The sequence below is a fragment of the Bos mutus genome, chromosome 2 (assembly GCF_027580195.1).
Source record: "Bos mutus isolate GX-2022 chromosome 2, NWIPB_WYAK_1.1, whole genome shotgun sequence".
Lineage (NCBI taxonomy): Eukaryota > Metazoa > Chordata > Mammalia > Artiodactyla > Bovidae > Bos > Bos mutus.
The window spans coordinates 134801128-134819500 of NC_091618.1; the positions used below are offsets into that span (position 1 = coordinate 134801128).

Sequence of the window (18373 nt, forward strand, 5' to 3'; positions counted from 1 at the left end):
ATAAATATTTCTATTGTCTTGAAATGCAATTGTAATTGTAAATTTTCATATAAAATATAAATTATGACTGTAAGTTAAACTACTTTCAATTATGTAAAGAGAAAAATCAGAACTGAAGATAAAAAAATTTTAAATATATTAGAATGTCAATTTATTGTTTCACTACTTTTGAACTTTAATTTCTCAAGTATGTTTTATTTTGAGTTTTGCTAAACTTTTTACTATAATTTTGGGTTTCTTTCCCATATATTTCTGATAAAACTGAAATTCTTTTGTTATATTTTAGAAAAGAAGGATGATTTTGACTGGGGAAAATACTTGATGGAAGGTGAAGAAATTGACCTTGGCCCAAGTGTAAACACACCGGTGAGTGGCAGTACTTTTGCTATATAAATACATCTCAGGTTATTTAGATTATTTTTATGGGTCTTTTTATCCTATCGATGAGTGGCAGTACTTTTGCTATATAAATACATCTCAGGTTATTTAGATTATTTTTATGGGTCTTTTTATCCTATCGTAACTTATCTAAAATAGGAATACTCTTCTTTAAATTAGAGTAGTTTATTATGGAATTTTTATTAAGATTTTGCTCCAAAATACTGGTACTAGAAAGTTGATCAGAATGAATATATGTATTCCTTAAGGAGCTGTAAATCTAGGGATTTTTGCCACCAGAAATAATTCCATCCTGTAATAGTAGCTTTGAACATGTACAAAAAGTTTCATTTGATATAGTTTTTGCTTCTGAAATTTTCATAATCTTTTCATCTAAATAGGTCCATTTGTTAGGTGCTCTAAGGTTAAGGTGTATTTCCTTCTTTTAATCAGAATTGGTCTGAAGAAAGTGAAGATGAAAATGATCAACAGTCCTTAAGCAGAGAGGACTCTGGGATTCAGGTGGACAGGACACCGTTAGAAGAACAAGATCAAAACAGAAAACTGGGGCCTCGAGTCATCTGGAAAGGTACTCTGTGTTCAGAATGCTGGCATCTCTAATAAAATTCTCTAAAAGGAAAGGCAAGCTTTGAGAATCAGTTCCAAGTGATTTATAACATTGGTAAGCTCTGCCTTCCTAATAAACAAACCTTTTTAAACCATTGGCACATCTTCTGTAACGCATTTTAAGTATTATAGCTCTATAGAATTAATGTTGAAAAGGCATTTACAGTGCAATTTTGGTTTTTTTTTTTAATAGGTTTGAGAACTTTGTTAGTCTTAAATGGTTTGTTTATATTTATACTGAAGAAAGATTGGCTTTGATAAAGTTGTTGTTCAGTTGCTCAGTCATGTCCAACTCTTTGCGACTCCATGGACTGCAGCACGCCAGGCTTCCCTGTCCTTCACTGTCTCCCAGAGTTTGCTCAAACTCATGTCCGTTGAGTTAGTGATGCCATCCAACCATCTCATCCTCTATCATCCCCTTCTCCTCCTGCCTACACTCTTTCCCAACATCAGGGTCTTTTCCAATGAGTTTGCTCTTCAGATGGCCAGAGTATTGGAGCTTCAGCTTCAGTCCTCCCAGTGAATTTTCAGGATTGATTTCCTTTATGATTGACTGGTCTGATCACCTTGCAGTCCAAGGAGCTCTCAAGAGTCTTCTCCAGGACTACAGTTTGAAAGCATCAATTCTTCAGCTCTCAGCCTTCCTTATGATCCAACTCTCACATCCATACTTGACCATTGGAAAAACCATAGCTTTAACTAGACAGATGATGTCTCTGCTTTTTAATACACTGTCTAGGTTGGTCACGGAGAAAGCAGTGGCAAGCCACTCCAGTACTCTTGCCTGGAAAATCCCATGGACGGAGGAGCCTGGTAGGCTTCAGTCCATGGGGTCGCAAAGAGTTGGACACGACTGAGCGACTTCACTTTCACTTTTCACTTTCACACATTGGAGAAGGAAATGGCAACCCACTCCAGTGTTCTTGCCTGGAGAATCCCAGGGACGGGGAAGCCTGGTGGGCTGCTGTCTATGGGGCCGCACAGAGTCGGACACGACTGAAGCGACTTAGCAGCAGCAGCAGCAGGTTGGTCACAGCTTTTCTTCCAAGGAGCAAGCATCTTTTAATTTCATGGCTGCAGTCACCCTCCAGCCGTGATTTTGGAGCCCAAGAAAATAAAGTCTGTCACTGTTTCCATTGTTTTTCCACCTATTTGCCATGAAGTGATGGGGCCAGATGCCATGATCCTAGTTTTTTGAACGTTGAGTTTTAAGCCAGCTTTTTCACTGTCTTTCACCTTCATCAAAAAGTTCTACAGTTAGTGACTAAATAAAAGAAAAATATCTTACACAATTTAAATTTTAATGCTTTTTCAGTTTTTAGTGAAAAAGTATGATTTGGTAGAATCTAGAAAGAGCTAGAAACAACCTTAGAGATTAGAACATCTACTTCTCATTTTATAGATAAAAAACAAAGATGTGGTTATAATGGTTTTCTCATGCACACAGCTGTGAAGCTAACTCCAGAAGCTAGGATCTCTGGCCTGGTCCTGTTCATTATACCTGAATCTTGCCAAATGCACATAAAGTAGTTAAAATTGATTTAGCATGCTAACAATTTTCTGGTTTCTTTTCTCTTTTCATTATTGAATTGGACCTTTAGGGCAGAATGTGGATTAATCAGCTCAATGTCATGAACAGCAGCCTGTGCAGGGCCTTTTGGTTTAGCTTATTTCTGCTCATCTGCTCTTTCTGATTCTCACTCTGCTTTCTCTGCCAGCCCAGTGACAAGCTCTTCTAATGTATTTGATATCTGTTCTCAAACACATTGAGGTCTTGTAAAGTACATTGTGTCGATTGGTTGTATTTTATTTTTAAATTACATGCTGATAATATGCTGTGTGTAACCTCTGTTGTTTCGCTCTTTCCATTTAACTGTTTTAATCTGTCTGTGTTGCTCTATGAACATTTTTTTTGTTGCTCTAGTGGCTACATAGGATACTGCAGTTTGCAACACCACACTTGTGTTATTGCTTCTTTTGTTGATAGGCCTGAGCTACCTTCTCCCCTTCTGCCTGGTGCCATGCCTATTTTATGGACATGGCCCACAGTTTCATCCCTACTTGATTAAATCACCCACTTTGATTTGGTTTGCTGTTTTCATTTGTGTTTGTCTAACTACTCAGGATAAGTACTTCGGATCCCTTGGTTTCCTCAGGTTTGCCCCTTATATGATGTGTCCACTGATGTCCTTTCCTTGCTTTTCTTTGGAGTTTCATGTCCTTCCTGCCCATCCCCACCAATCAGAGTTCTTTGTATATGTAGATAGTAATTCCAAGGCTTTATACATTGCTATTTTCTTCCTTCAGTCACCTGTTAACATTTTCATGGTATCCTTCAAACAGAATTTGATTTTTTAAAATATTTTATTGTACTTAAATCTGTGAATTTTTCATGATATGGTTAGAATTTGGACCTTGATATTTTTCTTTATGAAAACATTCCCCTGTATTTTCCTTCTCTTTGCTTTTTTATAGCTTTTGTGTAGCTCTTCAGTGACCACCAGATCTTCTCTTATATATGAAATGAAGAACAGCTTATTTTTCTCCAATGTCAGGAGCACATTTCCCAGCAGTGTCTAGTTAACAGTCCATTCTTTACACATTGCTTTGTGGTTCTAAAATTATTGTATATTGATACACTTATTTCTGAACATTCAGTTCTCTGTCCTGAGTGTGAGTTGTGGAAGCACAGACTGTTTATATGTCTTTGTAATATGTTTCAACACACAGAAGTCAAGTTTTCCCTTCACCTCCTTTGCTCTTTTTCAAAATTGGCTTAGTTATTTGTAGACTTTTATTCTTCTGTAGACATTTTGGGAGCAGTTTGGTAAGTTCCTTTTTAAAAATCCAGCTGGAAAAAAAATCCACCTAGAATTTTTATTGGGATTGAATTGAGTTTATAGATTTAGCTTGAGGAGATTTGACATCTTTTCTGTGGAAATATCTATATTTATTCTAATTCTTTTATGTCTTACTAGATTTTAGAAATTTCCTTTGTCAAGATCTTAAGTATTTGTTGATTTCTATGTGTGTTACTAGTTGTTATGGTTAATAGTGTCTTTTTTTCTTTTATTTATTGCTGATGTAGGGGGACACTTGGTTTTTGTAAATTGTTTTTTTCCCAGCATTCTTGCTGAACTCTTGTATTAATTATATATTGTTAATTCCCAAAATATTGGGGTTTTTTAATAGATGATCAGTATTCTTTGCAAATATTGACAGTTTTATCCACTACCAGTTCTTAATATCTTATTAATGAAATGTTAACCATGTCTCTTTTCTGGCCAGCCCTCTAGTCTACAGAGGAAGCAGTAGCAATGGGCGTGTATTTCCTGGAGTGGTTATCCCAAGAAGGTTGCCCATGAAATTCCGTAGTTAAGTGTGATGGTTTTGGCATAGGTTCTGGATATGTGGCCTTTGCAAAATTAAGACTATTATTCCTGTTTTTCTGGGAGTCTTTAAATCATAAATAAATATTAAATTTTATCAAATGCTGTTCTTTATCTGTGAGGTAATTCTATAATTCATCTATTTTGCTCTACTACTTTACTGATAGATTTTTTTGATTGTGAATTATTATTATATTCCTAAGCTAAACTTCTTTTGACTACATCGTGGGATTGGGTTATTAGCTTTTTTTAAATGGAAATTTTTAATCTTTATTCTTTGATGAATTACTTTCTCATATTATGTCTTCATTTGGTTTTAGAAGCAAGGTTATATTAGCCTCATAATGTTAGATAGCTTTCTCTTTTTCTGTTTTTTGCACCAATCTGTGTAAGATGGCTAATCCTTCAAAGCTTAGTACTAGTCCTGAGGCTTTGGGGGTGCTTGGAAACATCTTTAGTTACCATTTCAATGTCTTTCATGATTATTAAACTATTCAAATATACTGTTTGTGTTTTTTTTATTCATGGGGTCATTTTAAGATTGAGTAACTTTTTTAATTTGTAGCAATGACATTAATTAAATTTTGTATATATATCTCTTTATAGTTTTAACTGATTTTATATAAATGTATATAAATGTTGTCAGATACCTGTTATTTTAAAGAGCTTTTTTTCAGTTGAATATTCAAATGGAATCCTAAGTCTAGCTATCATAGCAAAGTTGATCAGGTATTCTTTTCTTAACTCTTATAACTTAAATGTAACTAAATTTCTTTCCACTAGATGAGCCAGATGCCCGAAGCTGGTTGGAACAGCATGTAGTGCATCAGTACTGGACAGTCAGGTCCTCAAGATTTCCTCATAGTTTACATTTGCATTCTAATCTAGCTACTGTCTGGTAAGCAGCTAGTTTTCATTTCATGTGTTGACAGAAGAAACTTTATGTTTTAAATTTGGTTTTGAGTTGTGATTTAAATCAAGTAGTTCCTTAAACTTTTTAAAAATTGAAGTATACTTAATTTACAGTGTTGTATTAGTTTCAGGTATACAGTTATGCATACATACATTACATGTGTGTATGTATATATATTTTTCAGAGTCTTTCCGACTGAGTTATTACAAGATGTTGAATATAGTTCCCTGTCCTATATAATAGGTCCTTGTTTACCTATTTTAGATATAGTAGTATATATGTTAATCCTAAATTCCTGGTGTATCTTCCCCCTCACCCCTGCTGTCCCCTTCGGTTACTGTAAGTTTGTTTTCTATGCTTATAAGTACATTTCTGTTTTGTAAATAAGTTCATTTGCTTTTTTTTTTTTTTTTGGATTCCACATATAAATGATATCATATGATATTTGCATTTGACTTTCTTACTTACTTCACTTAGTAAGTTAATCTCTAGGTCTATCCATGCTGCTGCAGATGATTTTTTTTTTTTTATGGTTGAATAATATTCCAATTAGTGTGTATGTGTGTACCACATCTTTATCCATTCATTTGTCAGTGGACATGTAGGTTGATTCCATGTATTGTACTATTGTAAATAGTACTGCTATGCACATTGGAGTACATGTATCTTTTCAAATTAGAGTTTTCTGTGGATATATGCCCAGGAGTGGAATACAGGATCATATGGTAACTCTGTTGTTAATTTATAAGGAACCTCTATACAGCTCTCTTTAGTGGCTGCAGCAGTTTGCATTCCCACCACCAGTAGAAGAGGGTTCCTTTTCTCTGCACCCTCTCCAACATTTATTATTTGTAGACTTTTTAATGATGGTCATTCTGAGTGGTATGATCTGATGCCTCACTGTAGTTGTGTTTTGCATTTCTCTAATAATTAGTAGTATTGGGCATCTTTTGAAATGTCTGTTGCCCAACCGTGAATCTTCTTTGGAGAAATATCTGTTTAGGTTGTCTGCCCATTTTTTGATGTTTTGTTTGTTTTTTTATACTGAGCTATAGGAGCTGATTATAGATTTTGGAAATCAATCCCTAATCAATTACTTTATTTGCAAATGTTTCCTCCCATTTGCTCAGTTGTCTTTTTGTTTTGTTTATGGGTTCCTTTGCTATGCAAAAGATTTTAAATTTAATTGTGTATGATTTGTTGGTTTCTGTTTTTATTTTCATTACTCTAGGAGACAGATACAACAAAATATTGCTGGGATTTATGTCTGAGAATATTTCAATATGTTGTCTTCTATGAGTTTATGATGTAATATCTTATACTCAGGTCTTTAATCCATTTTAAGTTTATTTGTGTATATGGCGTTACAGAATGTTCTAATTTCAATTTTTTACATCAGCTATCCAGTTTCCCAAGCACCACTTATTGAAGAGACTGGTTTTCTGCATTGTTTATTCTTACCTCCTTTGTTGTAGATTAATTGACCATGAATGTGTGGTTATATTTCTTGGCTTTCTATCCTGATCTGTATGTACGTTTTTATGTCAGTACCATACTGTTTTGATTACTGTAGCTTTGTAGTATAGTCTGAGGTCCTCCAGCTCCATTTTTCTTTCTCAAGATTGTTTTGGCTATTTTGGGTCTTTTGTATTTCCATAAATTTTAAGACTTTTGTTCTGTGAAAAATGCCATGGGTGATTTGATAGGGATTGTATAGAACCTGTAGATTGCCTTGGGTAGTATGGTCATTTTAACAATATTGATTCTTCCAATCCAAGAACACTGTATATCTTTCCAGCTGTTTGAGTTGTTTTAAATTTCTTTCATCAACATCTTTATAGTTTTCAGAGTACAGATCTTTTGTCTCCTCAACTGGGTTTATTCCTAAATATTTTAGTCTTTTTGATGCAATGGTAAATGGGATTGTTGCCTGCCTTTCTCTTTCTGACATTTTGTTGCTAGTGTATGGAAATGCAACATATTTCTGTATATTAATTTTGTATCCAGCAACTTTACTGAATTTATTGATAAGCTCTAGTAGTTTTCTGGGGGCATCTTTTGGAGTTTCTATGTATAGCATCATGTCGTCTGCAAACAGTGCCAGTTTTACTTCTTCTCTGATTTTGATTCCTTTTATTTTTTTCTTTTCTGAATGCCGTAGCTAGGACTTCCAAAACTATGTTGAATAAAAGTGTCAAGAGTGAACATCCTTGTCTTTTTCCTGATCCTAGAGGAATGCTTTCAATTTTTCGTCTTTTAAGTATGATGTTATAATATGACTTTTATTATGTTAAGGTGTGTTCCTTTTATGCCCACTTTCTGAAGAGTTTTTATCATATTTTGGTGTTGAATTTTATCAAAGATTTTTTTCTTCATCTATCGAGATGATCATATGGTTTTTATTTTTCAGTTTGTTAATGTGGTGTATCACATTGACTGATCTGCAGATACTGAGAAATCTCTTGTATCCTTGGAATAAATACTACTTAATCATGATATGATCCTTTAAATGCATTGTTCAAGTCAATTTGCTAGTATTTTGTTGAGGACTTTTGTATTAATAATCTGTGTTCATCAGGTGATGGCCTGTAATTTTCTTTTTTTGTGTGATATCTTTGTCATATCAGGGTGATGGTGGCTTTGTAGAGTGAGGTCAAAAGTGTTGCTTCCTCTGCAATTTTGTTGGCATAGTTTCAGAAGGATGGATGTTAACTCTTCTCTAAATGTTTGGTAGAATGCACCTGTGAAGCCATCTGGTCCTGGTCTTTTGTTTGTTGAGACTTTTTCTGAGTACTGATTCAACTTAATTACTGGATGTTTGTTCGTTCATGCTTTCTATTTCTTTGTGATTCAGTCTTGGGAGATTGTCCATTCCCAGGAACTTGTCCATTCCTGCTAGGTTGTTTGTTTTATTGGCATATAGTTGCTCGTAGTATTTTCTCAATAGCCTTCATATTTCTGTGGTGTCAGTTTTAACTTCTCCTTTTTCATTTCTGACTTTATTGATTTGGGCCTTCTCTCTGTTTTGTGTGTGTGTGTGTGTTTTCCCCACTGAGTCTGATTAAATAGAGGTTTGTCAAATTTGTTTATCTTTTCAAGGAACCAGCTCTTAGTTTCATTGGTCTTCTTTATCTCTTTGTCTCTATTTCGTTTAAAGTCTCCCATCATTATTGTGTTACTGTCAATATCTTTTTTTAGATCTGTTAACATTTATTTTATGGTTTCTTTCCTTCTACTAACTTTGTGTTTTATTTGCTCATCTTTTTAATCTAGTTCCTTTAGGTACAAGGTTCAAGATTTTTCTTTCTTCCTGAGTTAGGTTTGTATCACTGTAAGCATTTGTCTTACAACTGCTGTGTCCAGTAAATAGACTTTGGATTAAAGTGTTTGTGTTTTCATTTGTCTCCAGGTATTTTTTTATTTCTTCATTGATTTCATCAGTGACCTATGACCCACTTTTTCTTTTCTTTTGCAGCTTTTTTTCCCTCATAGTTGATCACTAGTCTCATAGCATTGTAGTTGAAAAAGATGCTTGGTATGATTTCCATTTAATTTATCGAGTCTTCCTTTGTGGCCCAGCATGTGATCTGTCCTGGAGAATGTTCCATTTGAAGTTGAAAAGAATGTGTGTTCTACTGCTCTCAAATGGACTGTTCTATAAGTTATCAGTAAGGTGATTTACTGTAATGTGTAACTTAAGGCCTATGTTTCCCTATTTATTTTCTGTCAGGATGCTCTGTCCATTTATGTAAGTGGGTATTAATATCTCCCATTATTTTTCGGTTACTATCAGTTCTCCTTTTAGATTTGTTAACATTTTAGTTGTACATTCAGGTACTTTTATGTTGGCTGCGTATATGTTTACGTAGCCATTATATCTTATTGGCTAGATCTTTTTTTTGTTGTGTAATGTCCTTTTTTGTCTCTTGTAACTCTTTATTTTAAAGTCTGTTTCATATAATTATTTCTACATCAACTTTGTGTTGATTTCCATTTTCGTGGAATACCTGTTTGCATCCCATCACTTTTAGTATGTGTCTGTAGATCTGAAGTGAGTCTCTTGTAGGCAGAATGTATACAGGTCCTGTTTTTGTACCTGTACATCCAGACTGTGTTTTTTGGTTGGAGCATTTAGTCTGCTTATGTTTAAGGTAATTATCAATATGTATGTTTCTATTGCCAGTTTGGAGAAGGAAATGGCAACCCACTCCAGTGCTCTTGCCTGGAAAATCCCATGGATGGAGGAGCGTTGTTAGGCTGCAGTCCATGGGGTCGCTAAAAGTCAGACACGACTGAGTGACTTCACTCTCACTTTTCACTTTCCTGCATTGGAGAAGGAAATGGCAACCCACTCCAGTGTTCTTGCCTGGAGAATCCCATGGACGGAGAAGCCTGGTAGGCTGCAGTCCATGGGGTCGCACGGAGTCGGACACAACTGAAGCGACTTAGCAGCAGCAGCAGCAGCAGCAGCACTGCCAGTTTATTAACTGTTTTGGATTTGTTTCTGTAGGTCTTTTTTTTCCTTTCTTTTATTCTCTTATGATTTGATGACTATCTTTAATGTTATGTGTGGATATCTTTTTCCTTTTTTTGTGTATGCCTATTATAGATTTTTGTTTTGCAGTGACCATGAGGTTTTTGTATAGCAGTCTGTATGCATTCATGCTTGTTTTAAATTGCTGATCTGTTAATTTCAAATGCATTTTAGATACCCTGCCTTTGTATTCTCTTCCCTTCTGCCTTGCAGATTTTCTGCTGAAAAATCAGCTGATAGCATTATAGGAGTTCCCTGTATTGTTGTTTTTCCGTTGTTCCTTTTCATACTCTAGCTTTAAGTTTTTGTCATTTTGATTGTAGTATATCTTGGTGTGTTCCTCTGTGAGTTAATCCCGTAGGAAACTGTGCTTCTTGGACTTGGGTGACTGTTTCCTTTCCCAAGTAGGAAAGTTTTCAGCTATTACCTCTTCAGATATTTTTTTCAAGCCCTTTACTCTCATTTCTTTTTGGGGGCTCTATCCTATAAGTATTAGCACACTTGATGTTGTCCCAAAGGTCTCTTAAAAATGGATCTCCTTTCATTTTATTCTTTTTTCTGTTCAACAGCAGTGATTTCCACTACTCTGTCTTCCAGCTCACTGATCTGTTTTTCTGCCTCATTTAGTCTACTGTTGATTCCTTCTAGTGTAGTTTTCAGTTACTGTATTTCTCAATTCTTTTTGGTTGTTCCTTCTATTTTCTCACTTTTTTCCTAATAACTTCTAATTTCTTTCTCTGTACATCCATTCTCCTTTCACATCCTTTGATCATCTTTACAATCATTACTTTTAACTCTTTTTTGGATGCATTTTCTATCTCTATGTCACTTACTTTTATGGGATTTTATCTTATTCCTTCATCTGAAACATATGCCCTCTGTCACCTCATTTTGTTAAATTGCTATGTATATTTTTATGAATGTGGAAGGTTAGTTACATTTCTCAACCTTGTAGAAGTGGCCCTCTGTAGGAAATGTCCTTTGTGCCCCAATAGTGCACTCCCCTCTTAGCATAAAGGGCCAGGGGCCAGCTGGTCCCAGGGTGTTGTCTGGCTTGCATTTGTGGACTCGGTATACAGGCTGCAGGACTGTGGTTTTCTTGCTTGTGATGTCTGTCCCGTGGTGGGATTTGTGCAAGCTTCCTGCAGGAGGGCCTGGTGCCTGCCCCCTGGTGGGTAGATCTGGGTCTTGTCCCTCTTGTTGGCAGGGTCATATCTTAGAGCATGTATAGAAGTGGCTATGGGCTCAGGAAGTGAAAGTCTTTGGGTAGCCTGTCTCCTGGTGGGTGAGACTGTATCCCTGCCCAGTTTATTATTTTGCTTGAGGTGTCCCTGCACTTCTTGGAGTCTATAGGCTGTTGGCTAGGGCCAGGTCCTGGTGCCAAAGTGTCAGCCTGCATGAGAGCTTATGTAGGTGAATGCTCCCTGATATATCCACCACCAGGGTCTGTCCCCAATGTGAGCCACCAAACATCTTCCGCCTCCAAGACCAGCAAGTTGGTCTGGCCCAGGTTCCTATCATATTGCTGCTTTTGTCCCCGATCGTGGTCTGCTTGAGATTTTGTGTGTGTCTTTAAGAGTGAAGTCTGTTTCCCTCAAGGCTACAGAGATCGTGCAATCATGCCCCACTAGCCTTTGAAGCTAAATGTTCTCCTCTTTCTGGTGCCAGGCATCCAGCAAAGGCTCATGTGTGGGAGAACCTCTGTAATAATTCTCCAGTTTGTGGGTTACCTACCTAGGGGTTAAATGGATTTGATCATACTGCAAATCTACCTTTCCTACCTGTCTTGTGGTTCCTTCTTTAATATTTACTTAATATTTATTTTATACTGGTATGTTCCAGTGTTTTTCATCAGGTTTTCTTCTGCAATAGGTGTCATTTTGATGTGCTTATGAGAGGATATTATTAGCTTAAGGTCCTACTCTGCCATCTTGGCCACTGTCCTGAATCACTTATTCTTTATAACACTTTACACTTGCCACTTACCCTGTGGTCATTTCCTCGACTTCCTAGGTCTATTCACTTATTGAGCAGCAAACCAAATTCTGAAACACCAAGGTTGCAGCAGAAAAGGGTTTATTCCCAAGGCAGCCAAGTGAGAAGGGAAAACAGATCTCAGATTTTCTTGAAATTTTTGTCAATTTCAGTTGAATTGATAAATTTAGCTTTTAATTAATTACTTTAATTATTTAATTTAATTTCATAATGAGGTTATTATTTAACTATGGTCTGTCTTTGATTTGTTTATTTTCAGAGTGGATGGATTGGTATATATTAGGCCATTTGCTTGATTTCTGTTTTCATGAACTTACTGTAAAAATAGTTTAACAATTTTTCCCAAAACAACAAGACATAATTTTAAATATTGCTTAAGTCAGCAATAAACATAACAAATACTCGGAAAGTGCTTCTCTGAGAGTATTTCAGTTGACTTGTGAAAATGAATATGGGAGGAAAATTAAAGCATGTGTTATGTTTATTAACTTATTGAATACTTGTTAAATTGCTAGTAAATTACTTATATTCTTTGAGACTTCTAACTTTACTTAATGAGACATCTTTTCATTGGCATTTGATGTTTGTTATCTAATAGGGACCAACATTTGTACAGCAGTGACCCGTTATATGTTCCAGATGACAGAGTTTTTGTTACTGAAACACAGGTTATTCGGGAAACCCTATGGTAAGATCCATTAACCTAATTTCATAGTCTAAAGACTTTATTAATGAGAAGCAGAATTTTGGTTTTTTAAAGAAAGGTGTTTGAGGGTATTTCACATGTATATTAAAAATAGGCCATTAGATTTGAACCCAAAACAGGTCCTTAGACACCTAATCTAGTGCTGTTACCTGCTGAGATTTCCAGATTCTGGTTCTCAAAAGTGGGAAGTTGTGTTTTGACCATCACCTACGTGAGGAAATGCTTTAACAACACTGTTTTGGACTTTTTTAAAGATGAAATTGGAATATGTTGAGTCTTAAAATAATCAGGTAAAAAGACTGATGTCTTTTATTTTCTAATTATCTTACCTCTTTGCCCTCCCTCACCTTTCTCTTCAGAATCTTTATTTAAATTTCCTAGACATTACTGTAGTGAATATTTTTTAGACTTATATTCATCTTTTTATTTCATTTCAGGTTACTTTCAGGGGTAAAAAAGCTCTTTATATTCCAGTTGATTGATGGAAAAGTAACTGTGAGGAACAATATTATAGTAACTCATTTGACACATGTAAGTTGTTTGTGCTTGTTGTAATTAAGATTTATATAAACCATGGTAATGTAATTTTATAACATTTTGCAATATTGAAATTAACTACTAAACATATTTGAGTTTTAGAAGGCAAAATTAAGTTTGTGTCTTTAGAGTGCTTGGAGAATTCTTTAATATTGTTTGTGGTGTTCACGTTTAGTTTTGTATTTTCTCTCATTTCGTATTGGGAAAGCTATCTACTGTAACTTTTTGCCTGTAGTACATATACCTTTTGTTTGTGTGTTTTGAAACAGTATAAGCCACAGTTCTATATCATATAAAATTTAATACTTATGCTGTTCCCTCTGAAAATAAAACTAAATATTTATTACTTTGTCTTTTGATAAGCATACTGTTTCAAGCAGTCACAAAAGAAATATTTTATAGTGAGGAAAATACTCATTAGAATTCCTGTAGAAGTCTGACTATAAATCATTGTGGTTTGCTTCTGTTATAGAGCTGTTTACGATCAGTGCTAGAACAAATCGCAGCATATGGCCAGGTTGTGTTTCGACTCCAGGAATTCATTGATGAAGTCATGGGGCATAGTTCTGAAAGCATGTTACCTGGAAATGGGTCTGTTCCTAAGAAGTCAACGGAAGCACCTTTTAGAACATACCAGGCTTTCATGTGGGCCCTGTACAAATACTTCATTAATTTCAAAGAGGAACTTGCAGAAATTGAGAAGTGCATCATCAATAATGGTATTTAAATATTCTTCCTTTAATAATTGATATAAGATTTGAAATTTACATGGCAAATAAGCAATTGTCCTGAATACACTCATTTTTTTAAATTAAGTTTGTAATTTTAAGCCATTCATATCTCTAAAAACCCAAACAGTATAGAAAGATTTACAGCAAAAATTTTTCCTCCTCCACTGGTTCCCCAGTCCAGAGGCAACCAAGTGATCCATTTCTTGAGCATCCTTCCAGGTATAATTCAGACATATGACAGTGATACATATTCATATCCACAGTCCTAGTAGTCTTTTCACTACTGTCTTCAAATTGTTTTCAATTTAAATTTTGATAATTAAATCATACAAGTATTTAATTAAAGAGCCTCCTCATTTTTTTTTTTTTTTAATCAACTGAGCATTTTGTTGTATGGATGTATTGTAGACCAGTACCCTTTTCACGGACATCTGGGCTGTGCCTGATCTTTTCCTGTTGCCAGCTTCAGTGATAACCACTTACATATCAGTGATTGTGCACATGTACAGCAAGTTATCTAGCACAAATTCTTAGAGTGAGTTGCCGAGTCAGAAGGTATGTAATGGCACATGTGACTTTAGTAGTTACTGTCACATTGTTCTCCGTGGAGGTGTAGATAAATAACTTTACACCCTTGCTGGGAATATATATGAGTATGCATTTGTTCAGTCCTGTCAGCAGTGTGTTATCAAACTTTTGGATCTTCACCAGTATGTTAGGTGAAAATGGTAGCCCAGTGCAGGTTTTTCTCCCTTAACTTTTATATATGCAACCGTTGTAAAAAATAGTACATCGAGGTCCCATGTTCACTTCACCCAGCATCCTTTGTGTTGACACTTAAAATACAGTAATTGACACAGTACCATAACTAGTCTGCAGGCCTGACATGGGTTTCACCAGTTTTGCAGGTGCTTATTTTTCAGGGAGGTAAGTAAATCTTTCTCTAGTTCTTTGGCATTTTACCACATGTGTAGATTTGTATTACTACCTCCATATTTAGGATTCAGAGCTGTTCCTGACCAGGGAACTCACTCTTGCTACCCTTTCTTTATTAATCACCCTTTTCTGCCTCCCCTCAATGAAACAGGAGCCCACTATAGTCTGTTTTATTTGCCCAGTATAGTTTTATTTTGCAGTCTTTTTTTCATGAGGTTGAACATCTTTCTGTATGTTTAAGAATCGCTTGAATTTCCTTTTCTGTGAATTGTCAGTTCCTTTAATTATTTTTCTGCCGAGTTGTCTTTTCCTTCTTTTAGGGAGTTCTTTCTTGGGGAAATTAGTTCCTTGTAACATGAGATTAAAACCCACCATCCTGGACTCACCTCGTGGTCCAGTGGTTAGGAGTCTGCTTGCCAGTGCTGCGTACACAGGTTCAGTCCCTGGTCTGGGAAGATCCCACATGCTGTGGGGCAGCTAAGCTTGTGCTCACTAGAGCCGTTGCTCTGCAGCAAGAGAAGACACCCAATGAAAAGCCACAACTAGAGTAGCCCCTTGTTTAGCACAACTAGACAAAGGTTGCATTCAGCAATAAAGACCCAGTGCAGCCAAAAGTAAATTTAAAAAAAAAAACATCCTCCACTGTTCTATGCTTTTCCATAAGTGGCTTTGCATTTATATCACATTTCGAATGCAGATATTTTTCCTTGCTAAGGAGTTTGATTTCTTGATATTTGCAGATACTACAGTAACTCTTGCAATAGTGGTGGACAAGTTGTCACCTCGATTGGCTCAACTCAAAGTTCTGCACAAAGTGTTTAGTACTGGAGTAGCGGAAGTTCCACCTGACACTCGAAATGTTGTCCGAGCATCTCATCTGCTCAACACCCTGTACAAAGCCATTCTTGAATACGACAATGTTGGAGAAGCCTCTGAGCAAACTGTATGTGGGATCCTTGTCTAGTCCACTGTGTGTGACTCATTCTGCTCAGCATAGGAGTGGTGGATAGCCTGTTGTAGATCTTTGTAAAAATGGTGTGTCAGACAGTTGTGAGTTTTTAAATTAGCTTCTAAATTTGAGGCTGCATAAAACTAGCTTTTTAGCTATAATTGCCAAGCTCACCAGATGAATGTGGCAAAAATAGAGCAAAACATAAAAGCAAGATGGGAAAAATACCTAGCTGACTTCGAAATAGATACTCACCATACCCTTTGTTAAATACAAATACAAGTTTATTATATGATGTATCTAGAGTAGCCAAACTTATAGAAACAGAGAGGAGGATGAGAGTGTTGGTTACCAGGAGCTGGGGAAGAGGAGAAAAGGGGATAGTTAATGGGTACATAGTTTCAGTTTGGCGGCATGCAAGAGATTAGAAAGGCCTATTTCACAGCAGTGTGAATATACTTAAAACTGCCAATCTGTGCACTTTGGTTAAGATAGTATATTTCTTTACTATAATTTAAAAATGCAAATCTAACTGGAGACTTTGATGTAGGTAGCTGCAGGTTTGTTTAGGCACATAACTTAGGTGTTTCACCTAGTTTGTTGGTGTGATCCTTTTTTCCTCACCATTTTGGTACTGCATTTCAGTTAAAAGGAAGTTGATTTCTTTCATCTCTATACTTTCTTTTTATTAATAACTATATATATATATATAGTAGAATGAAATCACTTCCTTGTTGTTAATGGACATTTTGCTAATAGCACCATTTGGATAGAGTTTGGATTGTCCAGTTTAGAACTGTTGTGCCTGTGTAACTTTCACTACTAAGAAAGTGCTATTATGGACAGTATGGTTTCTTATATTTAAGTGAGGTTTTTCATAAGGATTTTATACCATGTATTTTGGGTTTTTAATTTCTTACTTTGTTTCAAAAAACATAGATGGATTTCCCTGGTGATCCAGTGGTTAAGACTCTGTGTTTCCACTGCAGGGGATGTGGTTTGATCCCAGGTTGGGGAACTAAGATCGCACGTGGCCAGTGTGGCAAAAAACAAAACAAAACAGGAGTCACTTTTTAAAAGGTGCTTCAGAAATGCTTGAGGCTCATCTTATCCAAGGACAAGGGAGTTCTGAGAATGGGTGTGCCTCTCTTCAGGTCTCTTTGCTGTTCTCCCTCTGGGTGGAGACCGTGCGGCCCTACCTGCAGACTGTGGATGAGTGGATTGTGCATGGGCACCTGTGCGACTCTGCCAGGGAGTTCATCATCCAGAGGTGAGGGAGGTGCACCAGACATTGGCTCTTTTCCCCAACATTTCCATTAGCTTCAGGTGATATCGGGAGGTGGGGACAGTTCCAGTAATAGAGCTGTGTTGTCAGCATAGGCAAGTTCTCTTGCATTTTTATATAAGTAGAAGACATCAGGTACCACCTGCCAAAAAATTTTTTTCCAAGGTTTTGTCAATTCACAGCTTTCCATATTAGCAAATTGCATTTTTTGAATTATAGTATGTTTATGGATGGCTGGTATGGTGAAAGGCAAACCGAGTCTTTTGAAATGAATTGTTCAGTCACTAAGTCATGACTTTGTATCCCATAGACTGCAGAACACCAGGCCTCCTTGTCCTTCACAATCTCCGAGACTTGGGTCAAATTCATGTCCACTGAGGCGGTAATGCTAGCTAACCATCTCATCCTCTGCCGTCCTCTTCTTTTGCCTTCAATGTTTCCCAGCATCAGTCTTTTCCAATGAGTTGGCTGTTCACATCAGGTGACCAGAGTATTGGAGCTTCAGCTTCATCATCAGTTCATCTGGAGAAAATTTAGGGTTGATTTCCTTTAGGATTATTGGTTTGATCTCCTTGCAGTCCAAGGGAATCTCAAGAGTCTTTTCCAGCACCACAGTTCAAAAGCATCGATTTTTCGGCACTCAGCCTGCTTTATGATCCAACTCTCACATCTGTACATGACTACTGGAAAAACCATAGCTTTGATTAGACAGACCTTTGTCGGCAAAGTGATGTCTTTGCTTTTAAATACGCTGTCTAGTTTTGCCCTAGCTTTTCTTCCAAGGAGCCAAGCGTCTTTTAATTTTATGACTACAATCACCATCCACAACGTCTTTTAATTTCATGACTGCAATCACCATCCACAGTGATATTGGAGCCCACGAAAAGAAAACCTGTCACTGCTTTCAATTTTTCCCCTTCTATTTGCCATGAAATGGTGAATTAGGTGATGTCAAATGGCTTCATTAATGGGAATCAAGGAGAATAAATTAATGATGAGATAAAAGATGTGAAAATATTACCAAATATACCTCTAATATACTTATTTCTCCTAGTTAGCTACTCTTTTTTTTAACCTATTTAGTACATTTTTAACAAAACAGTTAAGGAAAATCTTAATCATCACGAAATCCACTTGTGATGATTCCCCTTCACTTAATTGATTTTTCTGAACAGAATCATAGAAGCTGCAATGTAGAACTGTTTGGGCTCTCTTATCTCAGTCTTAAGTTCTGCACTGTGTAGAGGTATGTGTTTTAATTGATGGCTATCCACTTAACTCATCAGGGAGAATCGCTTTCTTAGAGTTACAGAAAGGTAGCCCTGTTTACATGGAGAAGGAAATGGCAACCCACTCCAGTGTTCTTGCCTGGAGAATCCCAGGGACAGGGGAG

At 36.3% G+C, this 18373-nt stretch overlaps 1 protein-coding gene across 1 annotated transcript in view; it reads left to right on the forward strand.

The window, feature by feature from the left end:
* Positions 1-18373, forward strand: part of TUBGCP5 (tubulin gamma complex component 5) — a 52422-nt gene that overhangs the window by 15308 nt on the left and 18741 nt on the right. The window contains exons 5-12 of the mRNA XM_005888581.2: positions 287-366; positions 832-967; positions 5178-5292; positions 12435-12524; positions 12980-13073; positions 13552-13798; positions 15487-15689; positions 16850-16965. Of these exons, the coding sequence (XP_005888643.2) occupies positions 287-366; positions 832-967; positions 5178-5292; positions 12435-12524; positions 12980-13073; positions 13552-13798; positions 15487-15689; positions 16850-16965 (1081 nt within the window). The remainder of the gene's footprint in view (positions 1-286; positions 367-831; positions 968-5177; positions 5293-12434; positions 12525-12979; positions 13074-13551; positions 13799-15486; positions 15690-16849; positions 16966-18373) is intronic.